Raw genomic sequence first — 18,125 nt, 5'->3', positions numbered from 1 at the left:
TGTGCTTTGTGGTAAATTCGAAAATGACGCAACAACCAATCAAATCGCGCGAATATCGATTGCAAGATCTGGCCGCGAATGGGGCAAAACGATCTGCCGCTCGATGTGCCGTCGATCGAAAGGCAGCTCGCGTATCTGGCGAAGCTTGGGCTTGTAGACGACATCACTTTCCCTGCGCCGCATGGCCATGCTATCATTCTACGTGAGAATCGCTCATCGTTGAAACCTCATAACCGTCGACAGTACAAGGAGACTCTCCACGCTCGACAAAGCCATCATGGCCTCGTTCTCGCCAAAGGAGGCAACGACGTAACGATAGAGTCTCCCTCTGGTACAAAGAACGCTGGAACCATTCACCATCCTATGCGAATTGCAACGTTTCGCCACAGATTTCGCATGTGGCGCCGATTCACGTTTCAAGCTCGAGCCAAGACGACCGCAATCCACGTGTACCAAAGCCACATGCTTCGTCGCGTTTTCCGTCGATGGCGTCACGTTGTCAGCAGATCAAGGGGTAATAGCTTGCGATGCATGGAAATGGAACTCTGGCGCGTTCATCGATGCCTGCGAGAGTGGCTGCAGTGGCAGACTCACCTGTCGCGACTTCGAATATGGTACGCGACCCATTTCATGCTGCTTTTTACACGCACGAATCTTGGTCGCATTTTCGCCGCATGGCATCAACACGCCAGAAAACGCGGAGCTCGACATCGCGGCATGGCCATGCTCGAGTCCATGACGGAAGCTTTCCTCAACCGGCGGGTGCTGACACTGCTATACCATCATGCTGGACTTCAAAGACATCTCCGAACGCACATAGTCTCGCCAACCTTTCATAAGTGGAGCATGTTTGCCAAACGACAAGCTGACTGGCGTTTGTATGCGACCGAATGTGAGGACTCCATGGCGCAGCTACATTGCGCTGTCGCTGTGGCCAAGTGGCTCGACCATGTGAAGCGACGCCGAGAGAGCCATCGCTTGACATTGGCCGCTGTGGCGTATGCGCGACGCGGGTGGTTTCAACGATGGAGTCGAACACACCGACAAGTCCGCGCAACGTGCCGTCTCAGCACCGTGCAGAACCAAGTGCTCTTGCGAAGGATATTGACCAGCTGGGCGCGGTACCGTCTCCTTGCGCGCGTGGTCGTTGTGGCTTTGAAGCATGTACACACTCAATTGGTCAAGGTCGGTTGCATGGAATTGCATGGACGTTATGGAATCTGGTTGTAGGCGATTCTGGCCGCGTGGAAGCACCGAACGGATGTGCTGTTGAAACACGCAGCTGCGGTGGTCGCAATCGAAGACTGGCTGATTCAACGGCACTTGGCGCAGTGGCGCGCTCGAACAAAAACCCGAAAACACCACAGGACCCTGTACAACGCTGCCACGTCGTTCAACATCAGAAGCATCCTTCACGACGCTTTACGCCGCCTCGAAACAGCGGCTTACGCTCAATGCGTAAACATGCGACGTGCTGTCGAGCATTTCGCATTGCACCTCCGTCGCCGCGCATTCGCGGAGCTGCGGCGTGTGACTGGAATTCGACTCAGGCGGCGTGCGTTGGTACAATGTGCGGTTGCCATGCACGAAACGACCGCGCGACGAATGTACTGGGATCTGTGGACAGCATACATCCACCGCCAGCGACTGCGGAACGAATGGACGGGACGCGCTGAGAGGTTTCTTGTGGGAAAGCGATTGCGAATGGGAGTGGATGCCTTGTTGGCGCACCGCCAGGAGGACAAAGAAGCCCGAGCAAAGCTTCGCAACGCACTGGCGTGTCGCCATCGCCACCTCCTTCAATGGTCGTGGCTGAAATGGAGCGTTGTGGTGCGGACAACACGTTTCCACCGTCGTGCTGTCGATTCGTTCTGGACCACCCATCGGCGACGGGCCATTCTTCGAGTCGGATTTGACCGATGGATGGAGTTCCGCCACTGCATGCGTTCGGAGGACAAGGCTGACGCGCACGTCCAATGGTTTCGACTGAGGCAGGCATGGTGCCATTGGGTTCGAGTGATCACTATCACGCACTCCGTTCGACACCTGTTCTCACGTTGGTGCAAGACGTATGTTCGGCGAACATTTCGATGGTGGCAGGCGCGTACTCGTGGGCGGCAACTTCAGCTCGTTCAGTCATCGCTCGCGTGGACGGCGTGGAGCAGGCGGTCACTGACACGTCATATTCAATCATGGCGGAAGCATTGCCAGCGCCGACGGGGCGTGCTGGCCTTGGGCACCGCCGTTGCCACGACAACCATCACTCGGCTCGCGGCCAGGGCGTACGCAATATGGCGCTTGCGATTTGTTCAACACCAGTTGGCGCAAAAGCATCATGCTTCAACGCTAGCCCGCCGCATGATCCTTGTCGTGACAGTGTGGCGGCGTGTAGTGGCCGCGAAGAAGAGCATGGCTGCTGCGGTGGCGATCCGACAACGTCGGCGCGATTGCACGCTCTGTGCAAAGGTCTTGACTGATTGGCGTCGAGTAAACCGACGTTGCCGGCAGAAACGACTGGCGAAGTGGATCGGGTGGCATGTCAAGTGCCAACCTGTTTGGCGACAATGGGTTGGCGTGCACAAACTCCAGAGCAAGTTTCGTCGCTGGGCGGCGTACGCCCGCCACTGTCGCTGGAATCTGCGAGTCACGGGCCGCCATCTCCGCCTCTTTCGCGAGGGGCAAGGTATCAAGCGCCAAATTCTCACGTTTCGACTGTGGTGTCAGTATGTCGACACCATTGCGGCATGGCGATGTGAGTACATGGCCGCGAAGCGAACATGCCTCGTGGATGTCGTCACCAATGTCCGCAAGCGCAAATTGGCACACATGTACGATCTGTACCGTCGATTTCATGCGTTTTGCGAACGTGCAACCCATGCCAGGCGCGCGGCCGACTGGTTTTTGATGCAGCGAACGGGACGGCGATGCTTGAAAGCATGGTGGCGAGTTGTGCTGGTGCGCAAGCAAACGCAACTGTTGCGGGTCACCCAAGCAATGGCACAAACGAATCGCAAGCAAGGTACTGCTCGAGCGTTTGGCTCGACGACGTCGTATGCAGTCCGCCAGCGCGAGATAAAAGACGTGGTGTCGTCGAAGGCGCATCTGTTATTCAAGCAGGCACACCCTGTCAAACAATCCTGGAAGTCGCCCCCAAAGTACCCCGCCCTCCCTCCAAAGGAAACTCCATCGAGCTCCTCGAGAGCATGGGCATCTCCTCTCGCGAAGCCCCGATCTCCTCTACTCCGTACCATCGCTTCTCATCCAATGGTGAAGCCAGTCCCTGTGGTGAAACCAAAGGTTCGTTCCCCCGACAAGCCTTTTAGTGGGAAGTCGTTGAAAGTCGTCTCGCAGCAAGCCATCACTCGTGACGCCACCAGTCGGCCAACCATGCAAGGAAACCCAAACAAACTATCACCTCAACTTGTGTCGCCGGAGACCTCGATGGACGTGATGTCGCAGCCCGCATCGCCCGCCATGCATGGCACAGTAGAGACTGGATCAGGACTAGAGAGTCCGATGGCAATGAAGACAAGAAATCGACCAACGGAAGCTCTGAGTTGCCACAACCAGGCGCAGGATCTCGACAAACCTGACGACGTCGCTTGCAACGTTGCCCGTACGCATGAGCCTGCCACAAAGCATACCCACGAGCTGCCTGAAACGGTGGCATTGTGCGGAGCTGAGCAACCGACCGAGAGGGACTTGACATTCCTCAATGCGATCGACGCCAGTTCAACTCAGGACGACATCGTCCAAGTGGAAAACTCCCACGAAACCAATGCGCCACCCACCGTCATGCCCGACATTCCTGACTTGATAGCGCTTGCATGTGAAGACGACACTTGGCAAGCGGCGACCCTAGACACGGCACCTGTCCGTCGGATCAAGGCGCTCTCCGCCACACCTCCTGCCCCCGTCGCGTCTGGGGCAATCATTGCACCAGACGTGACTTGGAACGAATGCATCCTCGAGTTACTTGAGCTGTACTCGACGTTCCGTCCAATTCCGGCGCTGCCCATGGCAAGTCAAGTTGCGGTTTACCTGTTTGACTGCGTGCGACTGCTGGGGTGGATGTACAACGACTTTTCCTTTAAACAGTCGAAGCGCTGTCTCCTCCAAGCCAAGCAGTCCTGTCCGTCCGAGTCTGGAGCCGTCGACGTGACGTGGTTGTGCCAGAGCTTAAACTTGGTCGCCGCGCATCGCGCGTCGTTGGAGGTGGATGTGTTCACGAAAGCCCAGTTGCATCGATTTGCCCACATCGACAGGATATATGCGGCGATGCCAGCGCTGGCGCCGTGCCTCCACCTGAAACGACTCTTGTTCTACAAACGGCCACCCACGCCGCTGCTGCACACGTTTGCGACGCCGCAGGCCATGCTGTGCGAGCCTGTGCTCACTTTGGTCGAAAAGCACACCAAGTTCTTTCGGGCGTTGTTTCTTAGTCCTAGTTTGAAGAAGCGCACGACGACAGGAGCCATGCTGCGCCACCTCGTCATGTCCAAGACGGATTTCCTCGACATGGCCAAAGCCGCCAATATCTTTCCCACGGTACTGTGCCTACTGTCTCGCAGACTTGCCCGACGGCCGCGATGGTAGTTTTTCACTCGACGAGAGCTGCTGTCGTTCTTTCATCAGTCCAGGTGACGACTCGCGTGACTGCAGGTTGGACGTGGCGTGGTGATGCGTCGTGTAGTTCGATGGAGGACGTGCTGACGTTCCCCGAGTTTATCGAGTGCCTCTTTCGTTGTTCGGAGCGGTTTTTCACCGTCGGAAATGACGACGACGGCGGCGAAGTCAGGTTTCAAGCGCTCGTGATGGCCATGGACGGGTACGGATCGATTTTGCAGGTAATGATAGCCCTTACGGCAACCTCCATGGAGTGTCTGGATTGTTCATGACCCAAGTCTACCGGTGCAGAAGCACTCGGCGCATGTGGAACGAAACCCGCGATTGCAGAGTGAGAGCCGAACGCCAAAAGGAGCTCCACCTGCCCATCCTCGACCACAGGGGCCGTCCCGACCCGTCTCTTTTGGTACGTTCTTGGCATGTAATTGCGCTTGGTCAACGAGTCGTGCGGTTAGTTCATGAGCCCAGTCCACTCGACGCCGTCTACCGCCCGCCACCGCAAATCCAACTGTCTATCATGGAGAAAGCCCTGCGCAATGCTCAACTCAAGTTCCTTCGAGGGAAATACCCCTCCATTTGACCTTGGGACAGTAGTGAATGGAAGTCCACAACGGCGAGTGTCGATGGGCGTCGTGGGTTGGCAAGCATACCAGTCGCACTCCTGCAAGGATTCGGCGGCAAGGCAGGTGCAAATCACCACTTTGGCATGTATTTATGATGGAAGTGTCGTGGCGGATTCAAGCGTCTACTGTGCATCCACAACTTAGCTGGCGGATCTGCTCTCACGAAGCGAGGCTTTTAGGCCACGAGCTAGTCGGCGCACTATCGTTCACACGAACGTGCCTTGCCTGGAGTGCGCATGTGGACTCGTCACACCGGTGCATTCTGCGTGACCACAAGAATCCCACCTATTTAACACTCGATTGTATCCTGCTTTGTCGTCGCGTCCTCTTTGAGCACGGACAATGCGATGCAGAATGTATCTGACTTCTCGCATGACGCGCTAGTCCGTGGCGGCGCGGCGGCCTGCACGCAACAGCTCTGCGGATGCATGCTTGCCGTGACTCGACGGAACGCGCTCCCTTCGGGGAATTCTGCCATTCAATCCATGGTTGAACCCCTCTTAAGTGCGAAGCGAATAAAACGAATTGGCCCGATCTTGGACTTCTACATTTGCTGACCCATGCTTCGACCACGGCACATCCTGAGCCTTGCCGCGCTGGCAGCGAACAACAAAGTGACCCAGCGCTCGATCGGTGTGGTTGTAGCGCGGTCCTCGAACGTGGCCTGTGTGTTTCGCCGACTGCATCATTCAACACGACTCCCTGGCAGCCCTGAGCTGGTCAAGCAGTTGCTGACACTCATGAAGTCGGAAAAAGATATTCAAGAGTACATCAAGGTGTATGGCACTCCCGGTCTTCGTCGGACGGCTGTGATCAAGATCGGCGGTGAAGTCGTCGATCGCGAACTTGACGTGTTGGTAAAGTCCCTCATCTTCCTCAAAGACGCCGGGTTGTTTCCGATTGTCGTCCATGGCGCGGGGCCGCAGATGAACGACGAACTGGCCAAAGCGGGCGTCGAGCCCCAATACGTCCAGGGGAACCGCGTCACGAACAAGGAAACTCTTGCTATCGCAAAGCGCGTGTTTCTTGCGACGAATCGCAAACTCGTCGACGCGTTGGTGAGTGCCGGAGTAGGCGTGCGTCCCATCACAAACGGCGTGTTCGAAGCGTCCATCCGAGATTTGGACGTGTACGGCTACGTTGGCGAAGTCAACAAAATCCACAACGAGTCAGTCTACTCAGCGATCGAGGCCAACCAGATACCAGTGCTGTCGTCGCTTGGTGAGTCTGTCGACGGCCAGCTCCTCAACATCAACGCCGACATTGCTGCGCGCGAGCTCGCCATCTCGTTGCAGCCCTTCAAAACGATTTTCATCAACTCAAAGGGTGGATGGATCGAGGATGGAGTAAAGTTGCCGACGATTGACATGAGCAAGGACTACGAACCCATGGCGGCCAAGGACTACACAGGTCGCCAAGGCACACTGCTTAAGTTGAACGAAATCAACCTCCTCGTCAACTCCCTGCCGCGCTCATCGTCTGTTGTTCTCACGTCCGCGTCTGCGTTGTCCCGCGAGATCTTGAGCAACTACAGCGCCGGCACGGTCTGCACGCGAGGTGGCGACGCCGCGACGCTGCAGCCGCTTCAATTCAACTCGAACAAGTACAAAGTCGGTCTGCTAGGCGCCCGTGGATACGTCGGCCGCGAACTCATTCGCGTGGTGGGCGGCCACTCGGATTTGGAGCTCGTCGTAGCGAGTTCTCGAGCTCTAGTCGGCCAAAAGGTGCTCGACATTGCCAAGGCGCCGCCTCTAAACCCCCACACGAACCTTCCTGCGACGACATCGATTCACAACCGTCTGTTGGACGGCATCCCCTCGGAATTGGAGTTTTGTGCGCTGGAAGACTCCGACCTGGCGTCATTTGCGCTGGCCAAGGAAATGGACGTGTGGGTTCTGGCTCTGCCAAATGGCCACTGCGAGCGGTATGTCGTGGCCTTGGAGAGGCTCAAGTCTCGCAGCAAGAAGGACCAAGTGATCATCGATTTAAGCGCTGATCAGCGTTTCAACGACAAGTGGGTGTATGGGCTCCCGGAAGTGCCAGGCAAGCGACAGTTGCTGCACAACGCCAAGCGCATCTCAAACCCTGGGTGCTATGCCACCGGCGCCCAGCTCGGGATTCTGCCGCTGCTACCGTTTTTAGCGCCTGACCAAATGCCGCACGTGTTTGGCGTCTCTGGGTACAGTGGTGCTGGTACAGGGTTATCCCGAAACAACGACTTGAACGTTCTCTCGGACAATTTGATCGCGTACAAGATCGTTCAGCACATTCACGAGAACGAAGTCAGCCATCAGCTCGGCACGCAAGTTGCGTTCATGCCGCACGTCGCGCCGTGGTTCCAAGGCATCCACTTGACGCTGTCGATGCAGCTTCACGACAAATCGATGACAAAGGACCAACTTGTGGCGTTGTACAGATCGTTCTACGCTTCCGAGCCCCTCGTGCAAGTCGTGGACGACGTGCCCCAGGTCAAGCACAACGCTACACACCACCACACGACCATCGGCGGCATCTCCGTCGACAACGTCCACGGACGCGTCGCGCTCGTCGTGACGATCGACAACTTGCTCAAGGGCGCCGCTTCGCAAGCGATTCAGAACATCAACTTGTCCCTTGGGCTCGAAGAGCTTTGCGGTCTTGTCGAGTAACCAAAACACGAGTGACGTCTCGGCAGTCGTTGGGTCGGAGGCTTTGGCCGAGGGTGAATGTCGTACGAACGACTGTCGAGAACGTTCTACGAGTGAGCAGTGCCTACGTGGAACGTTCGCGCATGCGACAGAGGGTTTGGAGGGAACGGGGGAGTAGATTAAGCTTTGTTCTTTTTGCTCTTTTTGACCTTTTTTGCTAACACTTCATCGTCGTCGTTGGCCGTGGTTTTCTTGGCCTTCTTGGTCTTCTTGACCGGTTCGTCCACGACGACATGCTCTAATTCTTCCGCTTCGCCCTTGGCCTTCTTGTTCTTCTTCGCCTTCTTCGAGATACCCACGTCAACGTCGTCGTCCGCAGGCACTGGAACTTTGGATTTATTGGATTTTTTCTTCGGCGGTGTTTCTTCGTCATCAAGTGCCTCTGCAACGACCTCAACTGCCTCCTTGGTTGCCTTCTTGGCCTTTTTCTTGGATTTCTTTGTCGATTCTTCCTCGGCTTCCACGGCGTCTTCTGCTTCTTCGGTAGCGGGCTCTTCACGCGACTTCTTCTTCGAATTCTTGGCGCTCTTCACTTTGGCAGAGTCGATATCGCAGGATTCATCTTTGAGTTTTCGCTTCTTTTCCTTCTTGGCCTTCTTGTCCTTCTTGGTCACCTGGGCTGTGTCCTCTTCGTCGACGTCTTCCCCAGTTTCGTCAAAGTGTTTGTGGACGTAGCCACCGTGGCCTTCTCGCACAAACATCGAGTACAAACCTACGCTAATCAATATCAACACGCGCCAAGCAAAAACACGATGGTCGCAGGTAGCACGCACCGTTATTGGGCAAGCCGTCGTCCCGCGGTCCTTGGTTCTTCGACATTAGACCACCGCCGGAGCCGAGACCACCCTATACAGCGGTCTTGTTGATTACGCGCCAGATGCATATTAGTCTCGCATACCTTGCCCTTGGGCCGCAGCCTCTGGAGCATGTCATGTAGCCGCACGAGCTTCGATTCCTCCATTTTGGTCACGAATTGATATTGACTCCCAAGAAAACCAATCATCGATCGGGATGTGATCCAGTGATTACCCTGCAAATTGATTGGATAAAACCATAGTCACTCTATTGGCTGATTCCCAGAACCGTTACAGGTTGCTGCTAACAGTAAATACTGCGCTTTTCATGCCTCACAATAAATAGTGTTGATCTTGATAATGCTTTGACAAACTAGTACTTCGACGTAGTAACTACTCTACTTACTACTAACTACTTAGCAGTACATTTAGAATATTCCATGACATTCAAGGGTTACTGTAAAAAGGCGCGAAAATTGACGAATTTTTGTCGAAATTTCAAATTACATAGGAGAACTCATTCATTTCTCGTTCACAATATTCCGACAAAACTCGCATAATATTTTGAACATGAATTTCTTTATAGACCATCACAATTCCTGAGGGGGTGTGAGGAAAGGCGGAAGGAAGCAACATGTTCCACGTCCGTTTGGAACAAGCTGCCGCTGCATATAACGACGAAGACAAGCCAACAATCGAGTTTGAAGTGGGGAATCCAAGGGTCGAGCTATTGACAGGCCGGCTGCGGCTGTTCCGATCGCTTGAAACGACGAACGACGAGAGCAAGGACGAATCGGACGATGCCGCTGGATCGCTGTCCTGGCTACCAATCTCGCGAGACACGATTTTGAGCTTGGATTTGACTTTGCTTGGGTTTGTGAGTTTGCCCATGCACATGGGTCCGTTGGAACTGATCGAGTTCTCCAAAGCATTCCGAAGCGACATTGTCCTCATTCGGTTCTTACGCGACGCAGATCCACGGCCGTCTTCTCGCATGGCGCTGATGCAGTTTTCAACCGCCAACAAAGCCGCACAGTTCTACGAAGCATTCAACGGCTCTCTTTTCAATTCGATGGAGCCCGAACGGTGTCGCCTCGTGTTTGTCCACAAGATCGAGTTTATTCGAGAACAGCTCGTGCAATCTCCTCCGTTGGCCGTCAACGGCCACCCCGTTGCACAAGGCATGCTCCCTTCCTTTGCCACCGACGACCGGCGAGACGCGCCCGAAGGCCACGTGGAAATTCCGACCTGTCCGGTCTGCCTGGATCGCCTTGATTCGTCCGCTTCTGGCATTCTCACGACACTCTGCAACCACACGTTTCACTGCGACTGTTTGTTTCGGTGGGAAGGGTTTAACTGCCCCGTATGCAGATACAGCCACGGCGACATTGTGTCTGCATGTGAGGTACGTCCCGACAAGTCGCTGCAGGTCGTCCAACATGCCTTGTGTTGTCGAGGTGTGCAACACGACAGACCACCTTTGGATCTGCCTCCTTTGCGGCCACATCGGGTGTGGCCGGTACTCGAACGAACACGCCAAGAAACACTACCAGGAAACGCTGCACACGTACTCGTTGGAGCTCGAGACCCAACGGGTGTGGGATTACGCTGGCGATGGGTACAGGCTCTTTGGTTGGGTGAGCGTGAGCAATGGCACTCAACCGTGTTAGATATGTCCATCGCTTGATCATGAACAAGCAAGACGGCAAGTTTGTTGAGTTTCCCGACCCAAACGGCGCATTGGGGAACCGCGGAGAGGATGAGCACATGAAGTTAGAAAAACTCGCGTCCGAGTACAACTTGTTGCTGACGAGGTGGGTGGTCCTTCCAAGGCTCTGTCATGCTCATTCTGTCCGTCGTCGCTCTATCGGTTGTAGTCAATTGGAAGAGCAGCGCTTGTTTTACGAGCGGCGATTGTCCCAGCTCAACGAAACCGAGCACCGCCGCGCTGTCAGCATGCTCGAGCAAGAAAAGAAGGCGCTAAAAAAACTCAACGAAAACTTGATCAAAGAAACGACCAAGCTGAACGAAGACTTGCACTTTGCCCGGTTTGAACCCCCCACCCGTCGACGTTTGATAAAAGTGTTGCACAGGGAGCTCAACAAGTCGCTCATTGACAACCAACAACAGTGGAAAGAGCGCGTTTTGGCTGCAGAAGAAAAGGTCGCCACCATGGAAACGGACACCCAGCGCCGCGTCGACGATTTGGAATCGCAGGTCGGTCAGACTTGCGTGTTGCCCGCAGTGTTTTGCCGATCACCTCGCTCTTCGACTAGATTCGCGACCTCATGTTTTACCTCGACACGCAAAGTCGCGTTGAGAACAGTATTCACAAGCGAGAGATTCAGGTACTGGGAAATCAATGGTTGGCATTGAACGATGGTGGTGACGGATGGCTGCGATCATCTTGGTAGGGCGGCCAAGTGCTGGTGCAGGAGGCAAGGGCAGACGAGAAAGCCAAACCACGAAAAAGCAGCAAAAAGAGATAAAATGTCGACTGGATTCGTTTTTCAATGGATTCCTGGAGTGTCTACTGCAAAGCTGATGGACTTAATGGTATTCGTTGGCACCAGTCCACGGCTTTTCGTTTTCGTCGTTGTAATAGTCAAAGAGGGATGCCGGTTTGACGCCAAGGACGGGCTTCTTTTTGTGCTCGTCCATCGAGTCGACAAAAAGCTGCACGAGCTGGCCGTTCGTCAAGAGCGGGACGGAAAAGTCGGCCGCCGTCCGGCGAATCAAGTAGTTGTCCTTGACGCGCAACGAATCCGAGTTGGATAGGTTGATGACGAGATCGATCTTGCCGTCCTTGATCAAGTTGAGCGCGTTCGTGTCGTTCGAGAGCTCCGTCGACGGGCTGTACGCAACCAACTTGCTCGGGACACCGTGCTTGGTCAAAAACTCGTGCGTCTTCTCCGTCGTGTGCAATTCAAAGCCCAACGCGACCAACTTGTGCGCGTAGTGGATGGCTTCCGACGCGTACCGGTCCTGAAACGACAGCAAAATGTTCTTCTCGGGCAGGCGAAAGGTGGACGACACAAGGGCCTTCAAAAACGCTTCGTGCGTCGTCTTCCCAAAGCACGCGACTTCGCCCGTGGACGCCATTTCGACGCCAAGAAGCGGATCGGCCCCGCCCAATCGAGTGTACGAAAACATGGGGCTCTTGATACCGACGTACTCGGTCGGGCGGGTGGGACCGTACAGGGGCGGCAGGTTGTCGTTGGACGTATCTTCGCCGACAAACACCTTGGTCGCAGCCGCAATGAAGTCGGCGCCGACCGTCTTGGACACAAACGGGAAAGACCGAGATGCTCGCAGGTTGCACTCGATTGCCAGCACGTCGGCGTCCTTGGCAAGAAACTGCGCGTTGAATGGCCCGGAAATGTTGAGCGCCTTGACAATCTTCGCGCCAGCTTGGCGCACGCGGTCCACGTAGTACGAACTCACCGTCACGGGTGGCAGGATCAGCGTGGCGTCGCCAGAGTGGACACCGGCGTTTTCGACGTGTTCCGACACCGCGGCCGCAATGATGATGCCGTTGCGGGCGACACCATCCAATTCAATTTCACGCGCGCCGTCCACAAACTTGGAAATGACCACGGGATGGTCTTGCGACACCGCCGATGCTTCGCCAAGCACGCGTTCTACCATTGCAGATTTAAGAGCCACTTGGAACGTCAATCTAGAGTACCCAAGTCGCTATCGTTGAACGCCACATTCATAGCTGCCCCGGACAAGACGTATGACGGCCGCACCAAGCACGGGTAACCCACTTGATTGGCAAACTTGCGCGCAGCGTCCATGCTCGTGAGCTCCTTCCAAGCTGGTTGCGCGACCCCGATTTGATCCATCAGGTCGGAAAACTTGTGGCGATCTTCGGCCGAATCAATGTCCAAGGGACTTGTGCCGAGCACTTTGACGCCAACGTTATGCAGGGGAAGTGCCAAGTTGTTGGGGATTTGACCACCTAATGAATTATCCAGCGTTGGCACATCCAATCGAAACATCACTTACCGACAGACACAACTACGCCCTGCACGCCCTCGCGCTCGTATACGTCCAAAATGCGTTCCTTCGACAATTCTTCAAAGTAAAGTTGATCGCACTCGTCGTAGTCCGTGCTGACAGTCTCGGGATTGTAGTTCATCATGACAGCGCGGTAACCGAGGCGGCGCAACGTACGAATGCAGCTCACGGCGCACCAATCAAACTCGACCGAACTCCCGATCTACTTGTCAACATAAGGTGCCAAACATCGATTTCTTGATGAAACTCGACCCGATACGCGCCACTGCCCAACACAAGCACACCGTCGTTGGGCGCTTTGATGTCGACGTCGTTTTCGCTCGCGTTGTATGTCAAGTACAAGTAGTTGGTCTTGGCAGGGTATTCGGCCGCCAACGTGTCAATTTGCTTCACAACGGGGAGAATGCCACGCTTCTTGCGCTCGGTGCGAACTTGGTCGTCCGATACGCCCAACATGCGACCGAGCTGCTTGTCGGAAAAGCCCAATTCCTTCGCCGTTCGGAGCTCGTAGTCCGAGATCTACCAGGGCGGAATTTTAGTCCAAGATATAATAAAACACTGAGAACCTTGTCGAGCGATCCGACTTTCGTGATGTTGGCATCGCAGTCCGATATGCGCTGCAAGCGGCTGAGGTACCATGTGTCAATCTTGGTAATGTTGTGGACCTCGTCGATGGTCAACATGCCGTCGCTCAAGGCGCGCGCAATGTGAAAAATTCGCTTGTCCGTGGGGACTGCCAGCGACTTGATGAGCCCTTCCTTCGTAAACGGGTCTGCCTTGGGCTCAAACCCTGTGTTCGCTGGCTCCACCATGCGCAATGCTTTTTGAATAACTTCTTCAAACGTGCGACCGATCGCCATCACTTCGCCGACACTCTTCATGCTCGACCCAATCTCCGTCGATACGTTCTCGAACTTGGACAAATCCCATCGAGGCACCTTGGCGACACAGTAGTCCAAGGACGGCTCAAAGCACGCCGTTGTCGACTTGGTCACCGAGTTTTTGAGCTCGGGCAGGTTCACACCCAAGCCCAACTTGGCCGCAACAAATGCCAAGGGGTACCCTGTGGCCTTGGACGCCAGAGCAGACGAACGAGACAAGCGCGCGTTGACTTCAATGATGCAGTAGTCTTCATTGTGCGGATTGAGCGCGTATTGAATGTTGCATTCACCGACAATGCCCAAGTGGCGTACGACCTTGAGCGCAGTTTCGCGGAGCATGTGGTATTCGCGATTGCTCAGCGTCTGGCTCGGCGCAATTACGATAGAATCGCCCGTGTGAATCCCGAGCGGGTCAAAGTTCTCCATGTTGCACACCGTGATGCAATTGTCGGCGCTGTCTCGCACGACTTCGTACTCGACTTCCTTCCACCCCTTCATGCTGCGTTCGACGAGAATCTGCGGTGAACCGGCAAACGCTTTCTTTGCCATTTGCGTCAAGTGCTCCTTGTCCTCGCAAATACCGCTGCCCAAACCACCCAACGCAAAAGCTGATCGAATCATGACCGGGTACCCAATCGTGTTAGCCGCCGCAAGCGCTTCCTCGACCGACTCGGCCGTACGACTCGTGGCAATCTTTTCGCCGATTTCGTTCAGCTTGTCGTTGAAAATCTGTCGATCTTCCGTCGCTTCAATCACAGAGATCGGTGTCCCAAGCACACGCACGCCATACTTTTCAAACACACCCTACAATATCCGCAACAATTAGCTCGCGCAGTGACCACACAATGGTAGCCGACGAGGCAAGCACCTTGTGATGCAGCTCCACGCCGCAGTTCAGCGCCGTTTGGCCACCCATACTGATGAGAATTCCGTCCGGCCGCTCGCGACGAATGACTTGCTCCACAAAGTCAGCGTTCACAGGCAAGTAGTAAACGTTGTCAGCTTGGGCGGCCGTCTTGTCGGCGTTTGTTTGGACTGACGCAATGTTCGGGTTGATCAAGATCGTCGTGATGTTCTCTTCCTTGAGGGCTTTAATGGCCTGCGACCCAGAGTAGTCGAACTCGCCTGCTTGGCCGATGCTGAGCCCACCACTGCCGAGGACAAGCACCTTTTTGAACTTAGGTCGTTCGAGATTGGGCCGTTGCACCAGCGACTTGATCGACCCGGTTTCCTTGGCGCGAACAGCGTCGAGGAAAGTGTCGAAGAGGAAGGTCGTGTCCGTGGGACCCCCTGCGTGTTCCGGGTGGAATTGCGCCGTGAAGAATGGTTTCGTCTTATGGATGATGCCTTCATTTGTGCCATCGTTTCCGTTCACAAACAGCTCCTCCCACTCGCTCGGCAAGTCATGACCTTCCAGGGCGTACCCGTGGTTCTGCGACGTAATGTAACTCTGTCCAGTCTTCAAATTGTTGACAGGCTGGTTCTGACCACGGTTTCCAAACGGCAACTTATACGTGCCAGCACCAGCAGCGCGACCAAGCAATTGATTACCCAGACAGATACCAAAAATCGGCTTGACCTGGTTGCTGTTGATGACTTTTTTTAGCTGCTCCACGGTTTGCGTCAGCATCGACGGATCCCCAGGGCCGTTCGAAATGAAGAGCCCGTCGAACCAGTTGGTTTCACTCATAATGTCATGGTCCCAAGGCACAACTTTGACCTCTGCCCCGCGCTTGACCAGCTCGCGGATGATGTTGTACTTGATTCCGCAATCCACAGCCAAAATCTTCAATTGATTGCCCTTGCCATACGTCTTCACAGTCTTTGTGCTAACTTCGGCGACCAAGTTGCGCATATTCGGGTCGGCAAAGCTGGGTGTTTCGTTGCCTTCGACGACAATGCGGCCAGATATCGCCCCTTTGGCGCGAATCTTCTTTGTGATAGCTCGCGTGTCGATGCCTGCAATGGCAGGAATACCTTCTCGGACCAGCCACTCGCTCAACGACGACTTCGCATTCCAATGACTGTAGTGCGATGAGTAGTCTTGGACAATCAACCCCGCGGCATGAATTCGATTCGACTCGAGAAACTTGGTAAGCCCGTACTCGTCGAGTGTTTTTGTGCAAGGGACACCGTAGTTGCCAATCATGGGAAACGTCATATTCAGAATCTGGCCTTGGTACGACGGGTCCGTCAGCGACTCGGGGTACCCGACCATGGCGGTCGTAAACACAACTTCCCCTGCCATCGCTGTGTCTGCACCAAACGAAATCCCATAGTACTTGGCACCGTCGGCCAGTTCCAAGACGGCGCGCTTCTCAAACTTGGCAGCGCCCCGGCGGTCGATCAGACCTGTGGACAGGAGGCGTTGTCGGAACGACACCAAGGTTGCGGCACTTTGGCGGAGTCGATACATCGCGGCGAGGATGGACGTTGCTCCGCGACGGCCAAATTCGAATTTGTCACGTTCGTATCACAACGTTGAAGAAATTCTCCCGCCGATCTTTGATGGCCGCGTCCCACTGTATCACGGAGGGACGCAATCTCTCTATGCGGTCTATTTGACTGGATATTTGTATTGTCTTGTCCACATGAGCATGTCCCCCTGCCGCTTCAGTAGGTTCAACTCGTGTTTGATTGGCTAATGAACTATTGAACGGGATTTGATTGGCCAAAAAACAACCACAAGAACGCCGAGCGCAATTCGTCAACTGACCCTGCATGGCCACGTTCTTGTGGTGGCCAGCGCGCGACGAGCCCGCCCACTTGACCGATCGCAATGGGGACGAGGGTGTCGCGGCCTCTCGAAAAGACGACGGATGGTAGTTGAAGGACCGAGTACAGCGTGGTCGCGGGACCTTGCACCGTTCGTATCAGTCCGGACTCCTTGCGAAATACTAGTTCTATCCTGTCGGAATCACCGTCGTGCTTATGGTCATTCGAGCCACTGTTGCCAGACCATCTTGACCGGTGCAGAAAAGTCTGGGGAGTTGTAGACATAAGTTGTGGCTGTGGTCGACAGCCTCGTGAGAACTATGCCGACTAGAAATACAAGCGCACCCAAGTGACCCAAGTGACAGCATTGAAAGATGGAGTGACAGGTACAATGATTAGATATAGGACTTGTTGGAATAGAGCGGGCGAGTTGTCGTGGCTTTGGTGGTCGCACACGATCGCTCTTGTGGTGGTATCATGCGGCGTATTGACGTTTGGCGCGGTCGTGCTCTCTCAAGAGCATGCCGAATCCATGGTACACCTTTTGGTGCATCGCTTCATTGTCGGCTTGGAAGTCCAGTGACGTGTTGTCAACCTGGAGCAGCGACATATACGCGGCACCGCCAGCTTCCAACGTCCCCGTCGTCATGCCCACGATGTCTTTGACGTGTACGCTCTCGGTCTTTTTCAGCACCTGCAACCCTTCGTGCTTGGACAGAAGAAGGGTCATCATGTCGGGAGTGACGCGAATGCGCCACTTGGCGATCTTGACACCGCGGCTTTTCGTTTTGATACGCTTCATCACGATTCCATCGCTGCCGAGCTGGCGAACAAACTCGATGTATTCGGCTTCTTGAATCTCCTCATCTCGCAGATTCTCGTAGCTGGTGTCGGGGCGTTGTGGTACTGGGACCTTTGGCAGTTGTTGATAGTTTGGTGTTGCATATGCAATTGCGGAAGGAGACGATGTAGCCATCTTCGCACCAAGCCTTTGACTGCGAGGAGACACCATGCTGGCAGTTCGGACAGCCTTCATGAGTGGCTGGGCGTCGTTGGGACTTGTCGACAGCGACGCAATGAAGTCGTACCGCGATGCGTCGGAAGGATCGATGTGGTTTTTATCCGAATCATCCATATCGGCGTGTCCTGCCGCTCGTTGATCACGCGAGTGAATCGCTTGGGGATGCGTATGCGACGCAGCTTGGTACGGCAAGCCGTCTGCGGCACTATCGAGTCGTCGCTTTGATGTCCGCTTTCGACTTGACGACTTGACGTAATTGGTTGTGCTCACAGGAACGACGAGTATGAGGATGAGGCAAAGACCAATGGCCAGCGCAAACGAAAACGAGATGAAGTGACACACACTCGTGCATTCAAAGCTGGTGCCGTAGCCATCAGCAAAGTCCAGAGTCATTGTGACAGACGCGTTGGGAGCCACAACGGAATGGATTGTGTCGCTGTCGAGTTGCCGTGGGTTCTGTTCTGCAGACGTGCTGAGTGTGGTTGCGATTCCGACAAACGATGGTTGGTCGGCGAAGTTAAGCGGTGGTAAATGTTTGCTCGATTGTAAACGCCTGAAGAGAGCCTTTGTCGAGCCTGCACCATGCAATGCCAAGCTGAGCGCGACGATGGTAAGAGCATGACGACTCCTGCCACGACCCATCGGCACGCGAACTGTGGAATTGTAACTGTCACACTGCATTTTTCGGAAATTCTGCTATTTTCAGAAAAATATGAGAGTTTATCAGAAAGGATTACTTGTGAACACTGATAGAA

The 18,125-nt window shown here is 54.7% G+C and overlaps 6 protein-coding genes across 11 annotated transcripts; 4 read left to right on the top strand and 2 right to left on the bottom strand.

Annotated features, from left to right (window-relative positions):
• Positions 1 to 242: 242 nt before the first annotated feature.
• Positions 243 to 5,560, top strand: H310_06317 (hypothetical protein). 6 transcript variants are annotated; one of them, XM_008871327.1, is made up of 8 exons: positions 243 to 331; positions 390 to 1,185; positions 1,231 to 1,458; positions 2,509 to 4,548; positions 4,597 to 4,640; positions 4,694 to 4,847; positions 4,918 to 5,032; positions 5,082 to 5,560. In XM_008871327.1, exons 2-8 carry the CDS (start codon positions 397 to 399, stop codon positions 5,204 to 5,206), a joined length of 3,495 nt encoding a protein of 1,164 aa, XP_008869549.1. In that variant the 5' UTR covers positions 243 to 331; positions 390 to 396; the 3' UTR covers positions 5,207 to 5,560. The 6 variants fall into 6 exon arrangements, with proteins under 6 accessions (XP_008869549.1, XP_008869550.1, XP_008869552.1 ...); XM_008871328.1 differs by lacking the exon at positions 243 to 331 and having other exon boundaries at positions 904 to 1,185; positions 4,694 to 5,032; XM_008871330.1 differs by lacking the exon at positions 243 to 331 and having other exon boundaries at positions 904 to 1,185; positions 4,597 to 5,032.
• A 238-nt stretch (positions 5,561 to 5,798) lies between these two features.
• H310_06316 (N-acetyl-gamma-glutamyl-phosphate reductase) lies at positions 5,799 to 8,146 on the top strand. Its single transcript, XM_008871326.1, has one exon. It carries the CDS (start codon positions 5,810 to 5,812, stop codon positions 7,895 to 7,897), a length of 2,088 nt encoding a protein of 695 aa, XP_008869548.1. The 5' UTR covers positions 5,799 to 5,809; the 3' UTR covers positions 7,898 to 8,146.
• H310_06315 (hypothetical protein) lies at positions 8,033 to 8,909 on the bottom strand. Its single transcript, XM_008871325.1, has 3 exons — positions 8,835 to 8,909; positions 8,710 to 8,782; positions 8,033 to 8,648 (listed from the first exon to the last, which is right to left on the bottom strand). Exons 1-3 carry the CDS (start codon positions 8,895 to 8,897, stop codon positions 8,056 to 8,058), a joined length of 729 nt encoding a protein of 242 aa, XP_008869547.1. The 5' UTR covers positions 8,898 to 8,909; the 3' UTR covers positions 8,033 to 8,055.
• Positions 8,910 to 9,333: 424 nt separating this feature from the next.
• Positions 9,334 to 11,346, top strand: H310_06314 (hypothetical protein). The gene is made up of 7 exons (XM_008871324.1): positions 9,334 to 10,135; positions 10,188 to 10,348; positions 10,401 to 10,544; positions 10,608 to 10,778; positions 10,824 to 10,947; positions 11,007 to 11,078; positions 11,145 to 11,346. The coding sequence occupies exons 1-7, from the start codon at positions 9,365 to 9,367 to the stop codon at positions 11,217 to 11,219; spliced, it is 1,518 nt and encodes a 505-aa protein (XP_008869546.1). The 5' UTR covers positions 9,334 to 9,364; the 3' UTR covers positions 11,220 to 11,346.
• Positions 11,213 to 16,111, bottom strand: H310_06313 (carbamoyl-phosphate synthase, large subunit). The gene is made up of 6 exons (XM_008871323.1): positions 14,503 to 16,111; positions 13,320 to 14,438; positions 13,006 to 13,272; positions 12,742 to 12,955; positions 12,419 to 12,694; positions 11,213 to 12,371 (listed from the first exon to the last, which is right to left on the bottom strand). The coding sequence occupies exons 1-6, from the start codon at positions 16,048 to 16,050 to the stop codon at positions 11,281 to 11,283; spliced, it is 4,515 nt and encodes a 1,504-aa protein (XP_008869545.1). The 5' UTR covers positions 16,051 to 16,111; the 3' UTR covers positions 11,213 to 11,280.
• Positions 16,112 to 16,724: 613 nt separating this feature from the next.
• On the top strand, positions 16,725 to 18,024 carry H310_06312 (hypothetical protein). Its single transcript, XM_008871322.1, has one exon. It carries the CDS (start codon positions 16,871 to 16,873, stop codon positions 17,204 to 17,206), a length of 336 nt encoding a protein of 111 aa, XP_008869544.1. The 5' UTR covers positions 16,725 to 16,870; the 3' UTR covers positions 17,207 to 18,024.
• The last annotated feature ends 101 nt before the right edge of the window (positions 18,025 to 18,125 follow it).

The sequence above is a fragment of the Aphanomyces invadans genome (genome assembly GCF_000520115.1).
Source record: "Aphanomyces invadans strain NJM9701 unplaced genomic scaffold supercont1.11, whole genome shotgun sequence".
Taxonomy (NCBI): Eukaryota; Oomycota; class Saprolegniomycetes; order Saprolegniales; family Verrucalvaceae; genus Aphanomyces; species Aphanomyces invadans.
The sequence above is the reverse complement of the archived record's forward strand: the minus strand, read 5'-3'. Positions and strand labels throughout refer to the sequence as shown.

Excerpts from the sequence above, each read along its gene's own strand:
- H310_06314 (XM_008871324.1), top strand. The coding sequence starts at position 9,365 with ATGTTCCACGTCCGTTTGGAACAAGCTGCCGCTGCATATAACGACGAA. Across the intron at positions 10,545-10,607 it reads TACAACTTGTTGCTGACGAG|TCAATTGGAAGAGCAGCGCT; the intron begins GTGGGTGGTCCT and ends TATCGGTTGTAG. Across the intron at positions 10,948-11,006 it reads TCGACGATTTGGAATCGCAG|ATTCGCGACCTCATGTTTTA; the intron begins GTCGGTCAGACT and ends CTCTTCGACTAG.
- H310_06312 (XM_008871322.1), top strand. The coding sequence starts at position 16,871 with ATGCCGAATCCATGGTACACCTTTTGGTGCATCGCTTCATTGTCGGCT.
- H310_06315 (XM_008871325.1), bottom strand. The coding sequence starts at position 8,897 with ATGGAGGAATCGAAGCTCGTGCGGCTACATGACATGCTCCAGAGGCTG. Across the intron at positions 8,783-8,834 it reads GGCTGCGGCCCAAGGGCAAG|GGTGGTCTCGGCTCCGGCGG; the intron begins GTATGCGAGACT and ends ACCGCTGTATAG. Across the intron at positions 8,649-8,709 it reads CGACGGCTTGCCCAATAACG|GTTTGTACTCGATGTTTGTG; the intron begins GTGCGTGCTACC and ends TGATTAGCGTAG.
- H310_06317 (XM_008871327.1), top strand. The coding sequence starts at position 397 with ATGTGGCGCCGATTCACGTTTCAAGCTCGAGCCAAGACGACCGCAATC. Across the intron at positions 4,641-4,693 it reads TCGTTCTTTCATCAGTCCAG|TTCGATGGAGGACGTGCTGA; the intron begins GTGACGACTCGC and ends TGCGTCGTGTAG. Across the intron at positions 5,033-5,081 it reads GTCCCGACCCGTCTCTTTTG|TTCATGAGCCCAGTCCACTC; the intron begins GTACGTTCTTGG and ends TCGTGCGGTTAG.
- H310_06316 (XM_008871326.1), top strand. The coding sequence starts at position 5,810 with ATGCTTCGACCACGGCACATCCTGAGCCTTGCCGCGCTGGCAGCGAAC.
- H310_06313 (XM_008871323.1), bottom strand. The coding sequence starts at position 16,050 with ATGTATCGACTCCGCCAAAGTGCCGCAACCTTGGTGTCGTTCCGACAA. Across the intron at positions 14,439-14,502 it reads GCGTGGAGCTGCATCACAAG|GGTGTGTTTGAAAAGTATGG; the intron begins GTGCTTGCCTCG and ends CGGATATTGTAG. Across the intron at positions 12,695-12,741 it reads GGGCGTAGTTGTGTCTGTCG|GTGGTCAAATCCCCAACAAC; the intron begins GTAAGTGATGTT and ends ATAATTCATTAG.